The sequence below is a fragment of the Ceratosolen solmsi genome, unplaced genomic scaffold, assembly GCF_000503995.2.
Source record: "Ceratosolen solmsi marchali unplaced genomic scaffold, CerSol_1.0 scaffold1, whole genome shotgun sequence".
Lineage (NCBI taxonomy): Eukaryota > Metazoa > Arthropoda > Insecta > Hymenoptera > Agaonidae > Ceratosolen > Ceratosolen solmsi.
Genome location: NW_011948415.1, coordinates 2899575 through 2919063, shown reverse-complemented (window position 1 = coordinate 2919063; position 19489 = coordinate 2899575). Strand labels below are relative to the sequence as shown.

The 19489-nt window shown below is 28.4% G+C and overlaps 3 protein-coding genes across 4 annotated transcripts in view; all 3 read right to left on the bottom strand.

The window, feature by feature from the left end:
* Positions 1-525: 525 nt before the first annotated feature.
* LOC105368585 (uncharacterized) lies at positions 526-2918 on the bottom strand. Its single transcript, XM_011507620.1, has 5 exons — positions 2143-2918; positions 1360-1869; positions 1157-1245; positions 850-1071; positions 526-777 (listed from the first exon to the last, which is right to left on the bottom strand). Exons 1-5 carry the CDS (start codon positions 2290-2292, stop codon positions 570-572), a joined length of 1179 nt encoding a protein of 392 aa, XP_011505922.1. The 5' UTR covers positions 2293-2918; the 3' UTR covers positions 526-569.
* Positions 2919-4757: 1839 nt separating this feature from the next.
* On the bottom strand, positions 4758-8868 carry LOC105369066 (uncharacterized). Its single transcript, XM_011495476.1, has 4 exons — positions 8815-8868; positions 7667-7930; positions 7154-7272; positions 4758-4890 (listed from the first exon to the last, which is right to left on the bottom strand). Exons 2-4 carry the CDS (start codon positions 7880-7882, stop codon positions 4758-4760), a joined length of 468 nt encoding a protein of 155 aa, XP_011493778.1. The 5' UTR covers positions 7883-7930; positions 8815-8868.
* A 5658-nt stretch (positions 8869-14526) lies between these two features.
* The window catches only part of LOC105368584 (b(0,+)-type amino acid transporter 1), a 13934-nt gene continuing 8971 nt past the window's right edge, over positions 14527-19489 (bottom strand). For both annotated transcript variants that reach the window (XM_011507618.1, XM_011507619.1), the window contains exons 3-5: positions 17568-18302; positions 15837-16356; positions 14527-14800 (exon numbers count right to left, since the gene is read on the bottom strand). In XM_011507618.1, the coding sequence (XP_011505920.1) occupies positions 14736-14800; positions 15837-16356; positions 17568-18302 (1320 nt within the window). In that variant the 3' untranslated portion in view covers positions 14527-14735. The remainder of the gene's footprint in view (positions 14801-15836; positions 16357-17567; positions 18303-19489) is intronic.

Genomic DNA, 19489 nt, shown 5'->3' with positions numbered 1-19489 from the left:
TTTTCCAATTCAACTATAAATTTCATACTTTTATAAGTCACTTTTAAAAATAAAAGAAATATTTTACAAAAACATTATTTGCAAACTTAGCGTATTTCTATATTTACTAAAATATAAATGGAAACGAGCTTATGATTGTATAAGAAAAGTTGAAGAATTATAATATAAAAAATAAATCAATTATCATCTATCATCTAAATTATATCAAACAAATTTTCAGATTCTTTGAAAAATATTTGTTTAATTCTAAATCATATATTAGTTTCATATACATCGTTTTATATAATTGTCTATATATCTACAATAAATTTATTTAAATAACAAATAAATACAAATCATAGCACCGATAATGATACACTTTAAAAAAAATAATAAAAATATCTGTAATATTGATTCAAATAATAATACTTGATTTAAAATTTCAATGAAATGTAAAATTAGAAAAAAAAATTTAATAATCAAAAATCAAAAATGATAAAATTATAACATACATAAACGATGAACAATTGTAGAGCAATTAGGCAGCTTAACGATCGTTCATAAAATTTATTGGTGATTTAGAAAAATAATTAAGATAACTGCATTTTTGTTGACTTGCTATTATTTTTCCAACAATTTAGTAAACACTGTAGGTCAGTATTCGAAAATGTAAATTCTGAAGTGACATCTGGCTTAGACTTATCATCTATATTGTTATCGGGTATCATTTTATCAGCTATATGTTTAAAAATTAAACCGTCCTCTCCAACATAGAATATAGAATATCCATCGTACCAACTGAAATTCAAAAGGAATGAATTAATAATGTAAATGCAATGAGATTAATGGAAAAGTATAATAGAAATATACGTTTCAAGTTTCTCTAAGGATTTATTTAATTTAAAAATTTTAAATTTCCAAACTGCAAATAAAATATTAAAACCAGTTACTCCATTTATACGCCAACGCACTCTAACTGTATTATCTTCGGGATGCTTCGTTATCTTGAGAATTTCTAATTTAACGTATGCAAATTTAAGATGTCCAATGAATCTTAAGAAAGCTAATTGCTTAACGTATTGCGACACACCCCTATAATAAAAACCATGTATTAACAATTATAGGTAAACAAATATAAATAAATCTTTTAAAAGTTAATATGTCCATATGTACTAACGTAGAGACTGATCCCCTGAGATTATTAACAAACTCTATATCTCGATGGTAAATCATGTAATTCATTGATTTTGCAAAGAACATCGGTAACTAAAGTACAAGAAAAATTAAAAAAATAGATTAGCCTTATAGCTATGTCTGTTCCAAATGCAAAATTATTTTATACGAATAAACATAATGTAAATAAACACAAAAAATATTTACATCTATACTCAGTGTATCGTAAATATAATCTAGATGATCGATAGAAGGTTGCTTCTTCATGTTGGTTTGTATCGATAAAACATTTGCATTTTTAATATCCTTTTTCATAGCTAAACTATTATTATATGATGTAAGATGGTTAAAATTTTTGGTTCTATTTTTGGTATATATTCCTAAATTTATACAATTTTCTCTATAATTAACATAAGTCCAACTTTTTTCTTGATTACTAATTGACATTTGGGATTTGTGATGCACTATACTACTAGGGGAAATTAGTTGATTTTTTGTTAAAATACAAGAAATTTGTTTATTCTCTTTAGGAATATGAGAATCACCATTGTTACTAATAATGCTATGTTTTATAATATTAGTCCGGTAATAAAATGGATTGTCTTGTATACAACTGTAGTGGAAATTTGGACTATTCGACGATATTGCATTTTTTGAAAGATTCGTCGTTTTTCTAATTTGAACGGACAAATTTGAACAACTATTAGCATCTAAACACTAGAACAAATATATCTTTATTTTAATAATTATTTTAACAATATATAAACAAACATATTTCAATTATATATATTTAATACAAAGTACACAATATAATGAAAATAATAACACTTTTACACTACCATATTCCTATTATATAATAGTAATGAATTGAAATTCAACAAATTATGGTTTTTATTAAAGTTATTGTTAGTCTTTTAATACAGTACGTATTTGTACAAAAATTATCAAACCAGAATAACCGAACCTCGATAGACAATATGAAAATTTTACCTGGATTGAAATTGTTGATGTTACAAGAGGCTCCAGGTGTTTTAACAATTGTCGGTTACTAAAACCTCGTACATTACATACTTGCATACTTGCAACAAATGGAGAAACATATTTATTAGTGAACGCGATACCTCTTACGCAAAATAACATCTTTTATCGTCTTGCTCTTAGCTGATAAAGATAAAGCTTCTTTTGATGAGCAAATGGTAAAAAGAAAGCTCGAATCCTAAACTAAATTTATATTGCATACAAACGGCCAGCAGCGATACCAAAAATCATTCTGAAAAATAAATTGCGTATATCTTAATAGATTAACACTCTTGTAGGTTAGAATAATCTCTCTGCCGTATGTATTGTTCGTCCAAAAAATTAATTGCAAAACTTGTAGAGTTTCGAATATGACAGTAAATTGGATCTATTATATAAAATACACTAGAAATAATATTGTCTGCATAATTAATTACTTTTATCAAATTTCAAATTTAAAAAGCCGGTGAATTTGGCAATTCTATTTCCTAAGCCAATACGTAATTGTCTCACTAGTTATCTTTTTTCTGGCTTCGATCCACGAAATATTAAACTATTTTTGGAGTGATGGCGATATCATCACCCCAACTGCCTCGGAGTCTACAGTCTACACTTTACAGATCATTAATGTATGATCGATTCGCCAAAAAAATCTCAAACTAGTTACTGCTCACTCGAAAGAATCACTCAAATTTCAGACTTCAAAGTCGGTAAAAAAAATTGAACCTATTCGGGTTTTTTGGATTCTGCGCAGTCAAACTTCTTCTCGTTCGAATTTGTGCATTAATTTACTTTGCGAATTATTTTGAGAAAATAGTCGGTGTTTATAGTGCGCCGTTTTTCCATATAAACAACATCTCGATAAGTTCGCATTATGTATCACTGCATTAAAATTCTTTATTATTTGCAAAACGAAGATCGTCTATCGGATACGAGCACATGGGATCGATTAACAATAGCTAGTAAATAACGATAATGAAAACATTTACATAAAGCTCCGTTCGTATAAAAAATCCATTAGAAATATCGTACATATTACAATAAATTTGACCTTAATTCATAACAAAATTATAATTATACATTACACATATAAAAAATATATACAAGGTAATCACGGAGTAGATTCATGAATAATCAGGAATTTATAAATCCTTTGTAAATCCTTTTCTCACATGATATTATGAGGACGCAAAATGACAATAATTCATGGAAATTAATGGTTTAATAAAAAATAAACAGTATTTCATAAAAAAAATTAGATAAAAAATATGCCCAATTTGTTTTTATAACTTGAATTTACAAAACTTTAGCCTTAGAAGATTACAAAATGCTACTAAAGTAAATCTAAGTTAACTTTATGGTAAATTTTGCTTCTATTTTATTTCTTTTTGTTCGAGATTTGGAGAATCTCTCGGATATTATCAGTTGGAGAAAAATCCCAACGGCTATTACTTCAATAGAAATAATGAACGAACATAAACTTTGAAGAAAATTCTTCCCACGGTCGTTGGAGACTCGGAAAGGTCAGTACATCTGGAAAACACTCGTGAACGGTCATTTCTATTCTTTTTCAAATTACAAACGCGCCCATTGTTTTCCGTTGCGGTCAAACGATCTTGTTGCTTACTGGCAAGAACGCGTCGAGTCTGTTTATGCTAAAACATTTCGAGAGTGTCAGATATACGTAAACTATCGAGTAGAAAAACATTTCCAAAAATTCATTGCAACCTAAAACGGTGAATAACGGTGCGATATCGGGCAATCCTCGGCACACTTAGTCCCTTCAATGTCACGAGACACGATGCATACATTATTGTCAATTATGCCAAATATTGCCTCTCGCATGAGCCAAGCGACCAGGCTCAATCAAGAACCCCCCACGTCGATAAGTCCAAGAGAGGGTCGATCCTACCAATTGTAAGCATTGCCGCCGAAGATATTTTCTCGATGTTATCATTGGCAAAGCCTAAATTCCTCGAAAGTGGGAAAAGAGGCGGGCATGTTCAATCATGCTGCCCAAAAGTCACGTTCTGATTGGAGACAAAAAAGGGGAAGGGATCACAAGTGAATAGAATGGTCAGCGAATGTATTTAAAAGAGACAATTACAAGATTCACACACTCTCGATAAAGTCTTTATTCTTACTTTGGGAAGTGGTTGAGTGATTCAATTGGGAAAAGAGATGTAAAAAATTCCCTTATCGGAGTCCGAAGACAAGTACTAGTTGAAATCCTCATTGGAGAAGGAAGCGGTAAGTCCCTCAACCGAGTCCAAGATTAGTCCTCGTATGTCAGTGTCAACTATTTAGGTATCATTACCATTATTGAAGATGACAAAGGAGTCAAAGATGCCCGGTCATCGAGCATACATGAAGGATTGAGGCCGCCACCTCCCAGGTACACGCAAAATTATCTTAATTAATTTACTATTGTCTGTACTCAAGGAGAAGCCAGTGCCCCAAACACACGTAGCACGTGTCGACAAGTTTTTGCGCCGTTTACGCTCACCTTGTCGACCTAACCTACATACATTTTGTACATTTTTGGTCCTTCGAGCCGGATAGCTAGAGAAACGGTTCATCGGACATTTCTAGTCCTCTGAGCCGGATAAGTGGAAGTGAATGTATTCATCAGTATTCATACACGAAAGAACTTGTTGTGAAAGCAACAGATTTAATATCACTGTATTTATAGCAAATGGATAGTCTTGAATCTCCAAGACACTGTAAGTATTCGATAATAATTATTATTCTCTAACGTTATATTATTCAAGGAAAATGTCACAACACGAGAAAAAACAAACAAAGTAAACCAGTGCTGATGTATCCATCATAAGGAACACACACATGTTAAGGAAAACTGTGTAACTCGTAGCAGTGAAAAGAAAAAGTTCCATCAGAAGTCAATGTGAAAGCAAAAGGTCAGAGTAATCGTATGTTAGCGATGAAAGAGCTAGCAGACAAGTTCTTTGTTTCGCAATTGAATACATCCATCGATGATGTTACCATGACAAGAGACGACTTGATAGACGATATACACAAGGTCTTTGTCAAGGAGTACATCTACTTAGAACCAACATGGTCATCAGCACTGGATACCCATGAGTCTTTTACAAAGAATGTTCAAAGAGTTGATCACTTTATTAAAAATCAATATGGAATTTCTGAAATAAAATTCTTTTACAAATATTAATAATGTATTGTTACGCGCCAGACTAGTTTGCATCGAACATATAAAATGATAGAAGCTCAGCAACAGTTTAATCAAAAGGGAGTGAGAGAGAGAGAGAGAGAAAGAGATAGAAAGACAGAAGCGAAGTTAGCTGATGACACTTCCACTTTGTCAAAGGTATATAAGTGTTTACGAAACTCACTTTTAATTTACGACTATTACCGTTTGAATTGTCTATTCACGACAATTCTCTACATTTATATTAATTCTAAATCTGTAAATTGTACCGTATTTATTACATCCCATTTAATTGTTTGAGTCTTAAGATTGTACAATCTTGTAGATAGTATAATTCACAAAGAAGTAGAATAAGTCTGATTGATTACGTTTTAAGTCAACTAAGCAATTTTTTATTACTAATTCAGCATGAAGAAATATATTTTTATAAATTTTTAGTTTATAATCTAAATATTATTAAAATTGTACTTTATTTTTATAGGGTATCATTATTTAAGTACTTTAAAGGTTCATTTTTTAATAATTATTGATCGAATGATAACCTTAAGTTTGAATAGAATATTAAATTTTTTAATAAATAAATTAATTAAATTATTCACACTACTAAATTGCATTACTAATTTACTATTTCCTAACTAATAGTATATTTTATATAATTATTTTACTGTATGTATAAAATAAAATTTATATATGTACACTAATGTTTGCGCGCGCGCTCTCTCATCTGTGCATCTGTCAATATCCCGTTAGAGTAGGAAATTTCATTTTATTGGCTGTCCTAATAATTTTTAAAGTATTATATAAATCAAGACACTATATTACTGAGCTTATAAATTAAAAGGGATTTAATATATTTACAATTACAAATATTCAACTCAATATTTTATATATTGAGAATGAGAGAAAAATATTGGAAACCAAATATTGTAACAAAAAAAAACCGAATGGAAGTTCCAAAGAAAATAATAAGAGATTTATTTTGGCTTGAATATTTGATTGAGTTAAACACTACTTACATGTACATTATTATTCATATATAATGTGTATTCTATATTAAAAAGATTAAATTAATGTTAATATATTATTTTTCAAGATAAATATGCATAATTAAAAAACAGGAATTTTATTTTTTAATGTTTCTACATAAGGATACATAAATTTCAAATTAAATTTGATTACAAAAATAACTACTTAAACCAACTGAAACTACACCAATAATAAAAAAAAAGAAAGAAAGAAAGAACAATAGAAACATATTTACATAATAGAAAATTCGTACATTTTTATTAGTGATATAATTTTTAATAAAAATCGTTATTTGACACATATATTTATAATTAAATTTATATTTCAACTTAGCCACATTCTTACTATATAATACAGTTTTTATTAATTTCTATTATGAGAAGACGATCTTTTAAGAAATTTAAATAAATTGGAGAAGAAATAATTAGTAATATTAAACTAATTAATAAAGAAAATCTTTATTTTTTATTTTACCAATCAATATTTAACAGTAAATTATTATCTGTACATAATATAATCATGTTTCATTTACAAGAATTTATAAGGGAAATATTAAAATATATGGAGTGTATATATATATATATATATATATATATAAATAAAAAATACAGTGCGATTGCAATTATTTCTATTTTATGATCATTGAAATATAAATCACAAGCTATTGTTAATATATAATAATCAATATAAATATTTTTTATTTATCCTATTTGTCGCATACATATAATTCAATTGTTATAAATTAAATCAAAAATAAAATTTGTATAATACTCAATATTTAAGTGAACATTCACTTCTAACGTATTAACTGTATTTTTACGAAGTGGACAAGTTCCTTTATTTATTGCTATAATATTACCATTATATATGACTGGACCACCACTGTCTCCCTAAATATAATTAAAATTAAAATTCTTATGTATATTAATGATAAGAATGAATATGATATTTATATTTCGTTTATTTTTAACAATTTTCTTTTTCGGTAAATTATAATAAATCGAGTTAATGGTTAATGGACAAATACAGAGATACAGAGATACAGACTTAGATTGTCCGATGAATATAAATTATCAATTGCTATAGAATCATATCATGATTGAAACATTATTGATGTTTATACTTCCTATAGTATAAATACCACCCTAATTCCATGTCTCAATTGAAATATTTTAAAAATGATTCATTTATATTTTTATTAAGTAATAGCATATAGTATAATAAAAATAATACTGAATACTTGTCTCTTTAGTCGTTTATAAGAATTTATTTACACATACTCACATAGTTTAATAACACATATGGATCTGCAATACTGCACATATATATATCGTCCAAAGAAGCTGTTTCTTCCATAATATTGCTAATTCTAGTTTCACAATCATTTTTCGTTAGGATTATTGTCGTTGCCGTTTGTAAAATTTGAGAAACTGTATTATTATTTGATAAACCCCAACCAGCTATTGTAGCATTTCCTCCATAAAAATGAGTTGATGGCATCGGATTCAGAATTCCAGGTAATACGTAATAAGGTGTATATCCTATTATCTGAAAGAAATTCAATTTGAGCTTAGATATATTTAATATATCTTAGATATTAAAAACGCCTGAATAATTTGATTATAATTTAAATCAAAAAGTTGAGAAAACTTCAAACAACATCAAGAGTTTTAATAAATTCTACCAATGATTAGGCATCTATATTTTATCCGATATGTAACAGGTGTCTGATGTGCTATCATTATGAAACTCAAATAAACAAATATAATTATACAAGTTTAAATAGTAATTGAAGAAATTGAAGTAAAAATAAAAAAAAAAAACTCCATTATGGGAAGATTCATTGCGAAGGATTTTGCTTGAAAGAGCATGAGATGTTTTGTTCTTCGGTTTGTCTCTGTCTTAAATCATAAATAAATAGGAAATATATATAAGTAAATGGATTATAATTTATTAAGCAATAAAAGATCTTTTTTACAACACATTACCCTTGTGATAGCTATATCATTTTGATTAAATTTGATCTCTGCATTTCCATGTACAGCCCAATTATCATATGCCATCCACCAAGATGGATAAAATTTTGTAGCATTTAATAAATCGATCGATCCAATAAGTACTACAAAATTATTGCCATGTTGTAAATCATTAAAACAATGTTCGGACGTTAAAACATCTTCTGGAGAAATCAATGTACCACCACACATAAGGTCTTTTGTAATATCAAGTTCTTTATTAGTAATAATCATAATGGATACAATATATGAAAATTCATTTTGCGTTGCTTGTTTAATATTGTTACCAATTATTGGTTTTCCATTTGACAAATAATTGTAATTACCTTAAGAATATAAAAATTATTTTAATACTAAGGTAATACTATCCTAAGAATCATTTTTCAGTAAAAATTCAAAACAATTGTTTCTACTTACAAAATATTGTATATTGAATAAGCAATGTATATAGTTTGAACTCCATATCAAAAGAATCCGTACTAAAAATTATAGTAAAAATAAAATAACTATTACATTACTTGCGTAATTCGTAAATGACAAAGTTTTTTACCAACAATATTATTAATTATAGAGTCGGTATTGATAATAAATTAATAAAATATATTATTTGCAAACAAAATGTTTTCGCTTAGATTAAAGAATAAATAGATCTTAATAGTCTGAAATTACATATAAATATTTTAAATTATTAATATAAATATATAATTGTAAATATAAATATATTGAAAAATATTATTACTGAATCTTTTTTGACCAATTCAATATATAATATGTAATGCTATCATTTATTATTTTCATCTGAAAAAAAAATATCGTTAGTACAAATTTAAATAAACACATAATTTTATTAAATAAATGAAATAAGAATAATGCAATAATGCAAACATTTGCTATTTTTTACCTTTACGTTATGATAAAATAATTGAAATACTATTTTCATAAAAAAAAAACATGTATAATATTTATAAAATATATTCAGCAAATTTTTATTAAATTTAATATAATTAAATTCGAATAAATTTATGTGACACCGTGGTATGAACATTTTTATTTTCGTATTTTTAAAAGAAGTATGAGTAAATGTTGTTTAATGAATATAATAATCTTTATATAATACACGATTGAAAATTATAAGGGAATTAGGTAATTGTTTTACTCATAAAACAAAAACTTGTTATCATTTCGTTATAAAGCAATTAAAATCGGAACTTTAAAAAAATGTTTTTAATGTTTTCGATTACGAAATGAGAATTTCTAATCAATAAATAACCAAGTTAGAAATTTTGTGTGCTCATATGTGAAAAGAAAATTAAAAGAATTAATATTATGACAACTTAGTCTCCTTGATGAAGAATTTAACATAATCTAATAAGCATACAAAAATTTATATAATAAAATCAAAAGGTTATAATAATTATAAAGAAATATTAATAACTTAAATAATAATGAAAAAATGTAACGAGAAAAGGAAATAAAGATATTATTTAAAAGTTTCTTCTTCTATCTATAAATTTCACACACCTACTTAGTAAAAATCGATTTTTAAATGAATATGCTGATTTACACGGTAACAAGAAGTATTATAACAAATATCTTTAGAAACAATGTAGTATAATTTTTATTTTTACTAATTCTGCTTTTAGTTAAATTTTGTGTTTTAAATAACATTTTAATTCAACTAGTATTGCTTTATTTAATCAAAAAGCGAATTGGACGATAATGCGAAGGTCAATATAAAACAATGACTTGGTTTAACAATTGCTAAGAACCGAAGCAATAAATAATAAAGTTAGCCTAAACCATGAAGTGATCGAACCACATATAAAATTGCATCTATCAAAGAAATCATTTCGAATAGCGCATTGCAAGAAAATGAATCAAAAACTTACAAAAAAAAAAAAAAAGAGTAATTTAAAAGAACTACAGAAATGATAACTCGCAGTTCATTACTTAAAAAAAAAAAAAAAAAAAAAAACAGCTTTAAATAATCAATTAATCGCATACTAAATTCCTGATGAATGTATCCTATATAATAACTATTTAGCTATAAAATGAATTTATATTAAAATTTCCTACAGTCTAAATGCGTCTAAGTTTAATAAAAAAAAAAAAAAAAATGTAACTAATTATAACCTTCTAATAACTTATTGCATATATGTTTAAATAAAGAAAATATATATACAAATTATTTACCTGGACAAATACTAATTTATTGCTATAAAGTTAAAAGTACAAGAAAAATATTTTTACATAAATAATATTAATGTATTCAAGTAAAAACGATATAAATTTTCTTAAAACATGTTCGAAAATCATTAAATTTTAATCTATAATAATTTACACAACAGTTAAATTATTAGGTGGCATAATTAAATTTTTCAAGAAAAATTTTTAAAATTTTTTGTTTTAATTTATTTAAATATATTATCGAATCGTTTACAAAAATATAAATATTTATGTGATTCAAATTTAACGGAAAATTTCAAGTATCGAAATTTGAAGACTCGTGAATTGAAGTACATAATGTTGAAAGGTAATATATTGAAATACTTAAAAAAAAAAAAAAAAAAAAAAAAAAAAACTATATTCTTTATAAGTTTCTTTAAGTTGAAATTAAGCATTTTGAAGATAAAATTGAAATAAAATTCAGGTAATTATCGTGATAATATAATTACAAAACTTTAGAGTATACTAAACTTTCAAAAGATAAACGATAATATACACTACTTATATCAGTTATGATAGTTACATCAGAAAATATAGACTGTTTAAAAAATATTAGTATCTTACGCAAAATGCACTTACGTAAATAAATAAAGTAATTTTAAATATAATATTGTTTAAGCAGTATTGATTTGAATTTGTTGAATTATAATATCGAATAGAGCAGAGTTCACTGAAAAAAGCAAGAATGTTTTCCCTAAATCGTTACTCATGTTCTGTGAATATCAAAATATGACGTACCGAATATTAAGTAAAAATCAAGAAGCTTTTTTGATTGTAAGGAAATAACTTCAATAACTTAAAACACCATATAATTGTCTATCAGATGCTTTTTGATTCTTTGCCAAGTTTTTAAATAGCATATATTAAAGTTATAAAAACTAGGAGATATTTTGCGACAACAAAATTATATATTATATTATAAAAGATATATTGAGTTATAAAATTAATGAGCTTTAACAAATTGCCTTATCAATGTTCATTCAATGTTATTCAATCTGTTCTTACTATTTACAGTCAGATGGACAATTATTCTACGAGTGTGTAATTAAAGGTAGAACAGTATCAGTTCAATAAAGATAATACGATTCATTTGTGCATAATTATAATTCCACATATATCTAGGAGCTAGATTTTCATGTAAGATGTTTAACATCATTGTTATTAAAAAAAATAATAATAAAATAATTATTACGTTATTGCTATCATGCAATCATAAATTATCAAACTTTAATTATATTCAGGGAATGTAATATAAAAATATCCCTAAAAAATTTCAAATACTCTAGTAAATGGATATAGCATGTATGAACAAATGATATAAAGACTTCATTTACAATTAAGAAATGCTTATAAAATAATAATACTTCGAGATACTGAAAGGCTTCGATTAAAAAATAAATATGTTTAAGCACTGTGTATTTATGTATTTACAAATTCCGTAACCATCTGCAGTAAGACAATTATATACATTTATTAATTCTACGTATATTGCAATAATCATAATCTAAATCCTTCGTATCAACATTATAAATTTCTCTTCTGAAAGAACGTCAATTCATTTAAAGAGGAAATTTTTTCGTATATATTAATTTAATTTCTTTAAATATACTCACTCGCCATAGCGCAATACTCTTTTATCACAATTACGAAGCATACATATGCGCTTTCATGTCATACAGAATTACCTTACTCAGTCTCTCTCCTCTTTCAGTGCTTCAAGTGTTTTTAATACTTTTTAATTCAACGCACCACATTACACGAAAAGAACAATATTTGCAAGCTCTCTGAGTAGGGCCATTCTGATTCGTTTCATTTTTGTTTCGTATCAACGATTTTAACAAACTTTCGTTTAAAAAAAAGAATACGTATAGCAATCAATACACATAGGCATACGTACATATACGTTTTCATTCGTTTGTCGTTAAAAATTTTATACATTTAATTATATAATCCCAATAACTTCTTCTGATATTAAGATGATTAATTCATGTGGAAGACGTATTTTAAATTATATAGCTCCATTGAAATTTTAACTATCTATTAAAACAAAAACAAACAAAAAAAAAACAAAAAAAAACAAAACAAAGTTTTAATTAAACCCTACGTTACGATGAAATTTAATTATCTCTTATTTAATGTATACAATACATTTTTGTATCATTAAAAATTTTTTCCTAACTACTATATTAAATATACGTTTTACTATTTTAATTGTGAAATAAATAAATAATTTATAATTTTTATATAACATAGATTGTCCTTAGAGTTTTACAAATTTCCTAGGAAATTTAATTTAAATGCGTAGCTTCGTTTAATATTAATAAGCATGCAAAGCAATCGATAATTATACATATACAAAATAATAATGATATGTATACAAGGCAATGAACGTTTCAAACAATATTTTCATAAGCAAAATATGGTATGAAATTCGTACTACAAAGTACAATTTAAAAAGAGTCAGTGTAAAATTATTTAATATGGTATTTACATATTTTACGTATTAGTAATGAGTTAAATTTCGTTAATAGAAATTGAAACATATATTATATTAATGAAAGGATGAAAACTTAATAAGCAATATTACCTCCTTTAAAGCAAAAATATATTCATCATTAATTATAATATTGGAAAGTCTTTATACTATATATAGATATGTACTCCTTAAACTTATGTACACTTGATTCTATTTAAACTCGGCCATTTAGAGTTTGTTATGCCTTTTCAATTTGTTGAAATAATTTTTTTATTTTTTTATTATTTTATTATAGAACAATAAAATTTCATTACTATCAAATATAACATACAAAATTATTCGTACTGATGGAACATAAAATCTTTTGTGAAATAAATGTTTAAAAAATAATTTTTATAATATAATGGTAAAAGAATTATTAGATATTTAGAAAGTGAGTGACTGAGTTATATGAATAAGCAATTTTTAATTTTCTAAAACTATTCTAAATATTTATAAATATGTAAGTTTAGATACTCTGTGTTAGTCTCGTATATTACTCAAGTTTATTTGAGAAACATGAGATGAGAATAATAAGAGTTCTTCTGTGTTAAAGAAATGCCATAAAATTTCTCGTACTTATGTGCAAAATAAAACTGAACTAAATTGGTGTATTATTCAAATTTAAACATATTCGCACAGCTTTCTATTATTAATGTATGCTTAAAAAAATAAAATTATTTCAACAACTTCTTATTTACATCAGTTGGATTTCTTATTGTATAATCGAGCAATAGTTATTGGATTCTTTGTCGTTCGAATTGTCATTGGTTTACTTAAAAGCATCTATAATTAGCTGTCACAAAATTTTTAATTCATATTTAATATATTTTTTATAATACTTCGTAAATCTGCCTACTATACATGCTTTACTTATTATTGGGGCAACAATTTATAAAAATTACAAATACGCATATTAAACGTATTGAAGTAAACTACGAATACTAATTGATCTAATAAAAAAGTTAATCTATTAATATATAATTTTAACATTTATAAGATAATCTATTTCATAAAATATAAATATATATATATCAGTAAATTGTTTTTCCATTAACATTTATATAAATGTATATGTAAGGTATAAAAATAAATATTTATAAATAATTTTATTTATCGATAAAATATAGCAAAAGAAATTACTACTTTCGTTTTATTTTAGTTTCATTAATTTGTGTTTTTTTTTCGGTTTATATTTAATATTTATCTAAGCATTTGTACATCAGTACAATAACACTTATATAATTAAAATATTTAAATAGAAAACTTTGATCAAAATATTGGTGATTGATGTTGCATAAAATCTTTTATTTTTCATTATTTTATCAGAACAATAAATCTTTACAAGCTTTTTTTTTGTACTTTATTATAATAATATTGTTGATAATCAATAAACAACAAGTAATAAAATAATGCCTCTGTAAAATCTAAAATCTGTCTAGCTGTTCTAATAAATCAGCATGCTCAAGAGCATTTATATGTCTCATTTTACAACTGTATAATGTCATCTTCAAAGCCCTGAACAACAATACGTAGAATCAAAATAATAACGATTTTGTTATTAATATCGTTGTACGTTGTTTGTTAGGAGGATGATCTAATCGAAAGCAGCAGCGGTTGGTGCCACTTCCAGTAACATTTGGAGAAAAACATTTACGCCTTCTGTAAAGATAAATGTAATGTAAACTTAAATTCTTGTGAACATTTTTAATTTACTTTGAAATTATGGTTATTTATATTGTGATTATTATTGTTGTTATTATTGTTATTATTTCTAATTTATTTTCATTTAGTTTTCGTATAAAAGAATATTAATTTCTATAGTTTTTTAAGAGACTTCGTCTTGTTTATTATGAAAAGATATAAATATGATAATACTGATTTTAATTTTACTTCATCATATTTTACATTATTTTAATGCGCATTAAAGCGCACATCTGCTTATTATTCGCGAAATGATTTGGAGTAAATTAAACAACTAGATATATCTAATAACTAGAATAACATTATAATAAGAAAAGGTGAAGTTACTAAAAATAACTTTTATATGGAAAAATAGTCTAACAACTCCCCCAGAGCGGCTAATTGATTAATTAATTAATCTTTCTTGACATTTTAAAGAAGCCCTTTACAACTGTACTCGAACAACTTGTCACTAAAGAAAATTTTGCCGAATAATTGCATAAGCTTTCCATGTTATAAAATGTTCAAAGATCTTAACATTGAAGAAGACTTAAAAGTTTTCGTATTAAACATTTATTATGTCGTGATTATTAGATCGGTTAATATATTTGAAATTTGAGGTATGTCTTGCTCCTAGACGCGCTTTACCAATTTCTTACTACAGTCCCAAACTCGAAACTACATCAACTAGCAACTAATGACTTATTTTACGAAAAGCATTGTTTTATCATAAAAATGCATTCTTATTTTAAAATATGTTGCGCTCTACATGCAAAAGCTAAAAAATGTTCGGAAAAAAAGATTATACTCGTGAGCAAGTTTGGCGAGCGATTCTCATTATTTCTCAGGCATCGCTACAATTACATGATCGTTAAAAATCAACGAGTTTACTAAGCAACTGCCCCGATAGCACACTCATTATCCTCAATCGACTAATCAAGCCATTAGTAAGAAAACAACAACAATAAACAACAATAAACAACAAAAACAAGGGGGAAAAAACGTCGATGCTCACCCATGAACTTGGGCACGTATCTGTACTTGACGAAGGGGAGGTAGAAGAGCATGCCAGCGGCTATGAAAGCGGCCGCGTACAGGTACTCGATCTGAGGCTTGTCGATGATAGGCGCGACGATCAGGTAGATCGATATAAGGAGTACCAGCACCGGTATCACAATGGGGCATCTGTAGGGCCTCGGATGGTCGGGCCGCGTGCGCCTCATGACCAGCAATGCAAGCATCGCCCCGCCGTAGAATATCCAGGCGGTGAAGGAGAAGAAGTCGATGAGGGAGTCGATGCTGCCGGAGAGCACCATCGCCCCGGCAACGAGGGAGTGGAAGATGAGGCCCGGGGCTGGGGTGAAGCGGCGCACGTGGACGTAGCTAAGGCAGTCCATGAGGTGGCCCTCGCGGGAGGCTGCGAAGCAGAGGCGACCCGCGGCGAAGAGGGTCCCGTTGGCCGAGCCGAAGGTGCTCACGGCCACCGAGACCGGCATCAGCCACGCCATCAATCCCAGGATCCGGTTTCCAAATGTCTGTCGGCAAAGGAGGCAAACTTCACACGCCCGTAACTTATACGCCCTGCTTCTTCCTCGCTCGGTCTTCCTTCGCCTCATTCGACTTTTGGATTTACATTGTGGCCTCTACTTACAATGGGGCACCGTTCGCTCACTCACCGTTGGCTCAGCCAATTCGCGACTACGGTTATATCCGGTTACCGCTCACTCTTCTCATCCCTAATGACTCGATACATCTCGCTTGTCATCCCTAATGAATGTTTTCGTTTCTAGATCACTACTAGGAGGATATCGAGTCTCGTGTATCCATAAGATCTTGCGCTGACGTGCATTTAAGAAAATACCGTTAGCCCCTTTTTAAAATTCTAATTACGTATTATGTGAGTGAAGCACAGCTTTATTAAAAATATTCAACTTTAAAAATGCCACGTTGGGGGCGCTATAAAATATAACTATACAATATAAAAGAGCATGCCATTTAATTGATTATAAAAGATTGTTATTATCAGATGATAAAATTGTTTGAAGATCATTCGACGAATTGAAGGTAAAAATACTTATATTGAATAAACGAAACTTTGGCAATAACGCAGAATATAATATGTGAAAATTCCGTAATAAATTTTCGCAGCACTTGAATGCAATAGCTATAATTAAAAAATATTATATAATGGTTTTAATACACGATCTCATGGATAAAGTTTTATTAAATTTATTAATCCGTAACGTTATTGGGTCAGAAATTATTGTCTTTCATTAAGTGTGTACACGTCTCGTCTTGAATGATGTTAAAAAAAAAAAAAAAAAAAAGTGGGTGAAGGGGGTGAAAATCCGGGGAAAAAAATTACTCTCTAAATTATTAGTATATAAACGATTGGGAAACATAAATTTTTTTTGGAAATACTTGTTGTAATCTTAGAAGAAGAATAAAACAACAACAACAAAAAAAGGTAGATTAACTTAAAATTCAACGCCTCGTTGGAATTTGGTAGATTATTTTCTACGAAATTAAGTATTTGGGCAACGTTGTATGGCGCAATAAGAATAATAATAATCGAATGGCGTAAGACCGGGCAAGTAAGAAGTATAATTTTCATTCTGATACTACATGTATTTTACTTGGAAACGTTTATGTAACGTAACACCGACTTCTACTATTACTCAAACAAATCATATTAGGAGAGATCGCTCGCAAATAATATTGAAAAGAGAGTGTCAAGTAATCTTACCACGGCGACAGCCTCGCTATCGATCATTTCTAAAGGCGACATGACTGCCAAATACGAGACGTTGATTAAAGCGTAGCACAACGTGACCAGCGGTATGCCAATCATAATGGATCTCGGCAGATTTCTCGATGGGTCCTTGATCTCCTCAGTGACATAGTTCAAATTATTCCAGCCGTCGTATGCCCAGAGACCCGTATAAAAGGCCGTGGCGAGTTTGCCGACGTTGAAAACCGTCTTGGCCACGCCGTCCGTCGTCTCCTCGACACTCTCGAAAACATTGTGCAGATGCTGGGTATTGCCCTGCACGAGCTTGTAAGAGCCACCGGCGACGATCACCAATATTGCGAATAGCTTGCCAGCCGTAAAGGCGTTTTGCACGCCCGTCGCAAGATTAACGCTGTAACAATTGACGAGTAGAATGAGGACGATGGCGAGGAGGGCGACGAGTTTCACGATCTCCTGGGGAGGGTCGCACTCGGCGGCGAAAGCCTCGACGGCGTACTGGGCGAACGACAAGCATATTATAGCCATCTGCGAGGGCTTTAGTACGAGGGTGGAGACCCAGGAGAAGAGGAACGCCGGCGGCGCGCCAAAGGCGTCCATGAAGTAGGCGTACTCGGCACCGCTGCTCGTGTTCATCGTGCCGAGCTCGGCGTAGGCCAAAGCACCACAGAGGCTGAGCAGACCGCAGCCCGTCCACACGACGAAGCTCATGCCTACGCTCCCGGTTCGAATCTGCATTTATCAATTCGATCTCATTTTACAATTTTGCATTATTAATGGGCCCGCGTGCGCGTGCCATACATAGGGAGCAAAGCTTTACGAACGTCGATGTCGCGGATTTTTTCTTTTTCTTTTTCTTTTTCTTTTTCTTTTTCTTTTTCTTTTTAATACCCAATCAAACCTACGTTCTCGGTGAAATAAAAATTTAGTACTAATTCTGAACTAGAATATAGAATATACAAAAGAGTTGACAAAAGACGAATAATCGTTGCATTATGAGGTGAAGTATTTTTAATTTATAATCGGTAGTAAAGTAAGCTTTGTATTTTTAAGACGTGTGCTACTTTATCTCCTTCTCTTACCTCTCCATAAAGAATTGAATTTCCATGTTACGAACAAATTAATTAAGAATCAGAACTATATTTGATACTCTATGTTAATCTTTATGATTTTTATCGATTCGTATTAAGATCTGTTATTCTACAATCTGAAACTGTATTGAATAAATTTAATAAAATAAGGTTCACGTGTTTGTAAAGTTTCTGAACTTTAGTGGAATTACGTTATTTTTCTAAGTTCTTCTATTTCTTGATTGTAAATAATTTTTGAAAACTACTTATAGACATAATTATTATACAATTTTATATAATGAAGAACTTCGATCTAAACTGAAATAATATTTTTCTAAGATTATTGTAAAATTATTTAATTCCATTATAATTTATTCGCTTAAATAATATTGATTCTAATTAAAATTGATGCCTAAGTCATACTTATTAATTTATGTATTAAAAGTACTTACACTCAGAATTTGATCTTACTTGCTTTATAATTTGTACGTTATTTCTAGCACAACTTGATAACAGAGACGGAGACAGAGACAGAGAAAAAAAAGATAAATTGTGGAGATGGGAGTGGGGGAGGGATGAGAGAAAATGGAATAAAGATTGAATTTTCCTTCCATAAATCCTTACATCATTTTAAAAATTACCGCATGTTTATAGCCCGTAAAAATGCGTTTAAAATTTGTATTATTTTCTATCAATCTTGTTTTGTTTTTTCTGTTCACAGATTATAAATATTTTCACATTGCTTCGATTATTTCTTTATTAATAAACCTTCATTGATATCATTCATGCGTATAAATTTTTTCACTCGTCAATAACATGTTTCCATTTCAATTAAAATGACTGATCGGA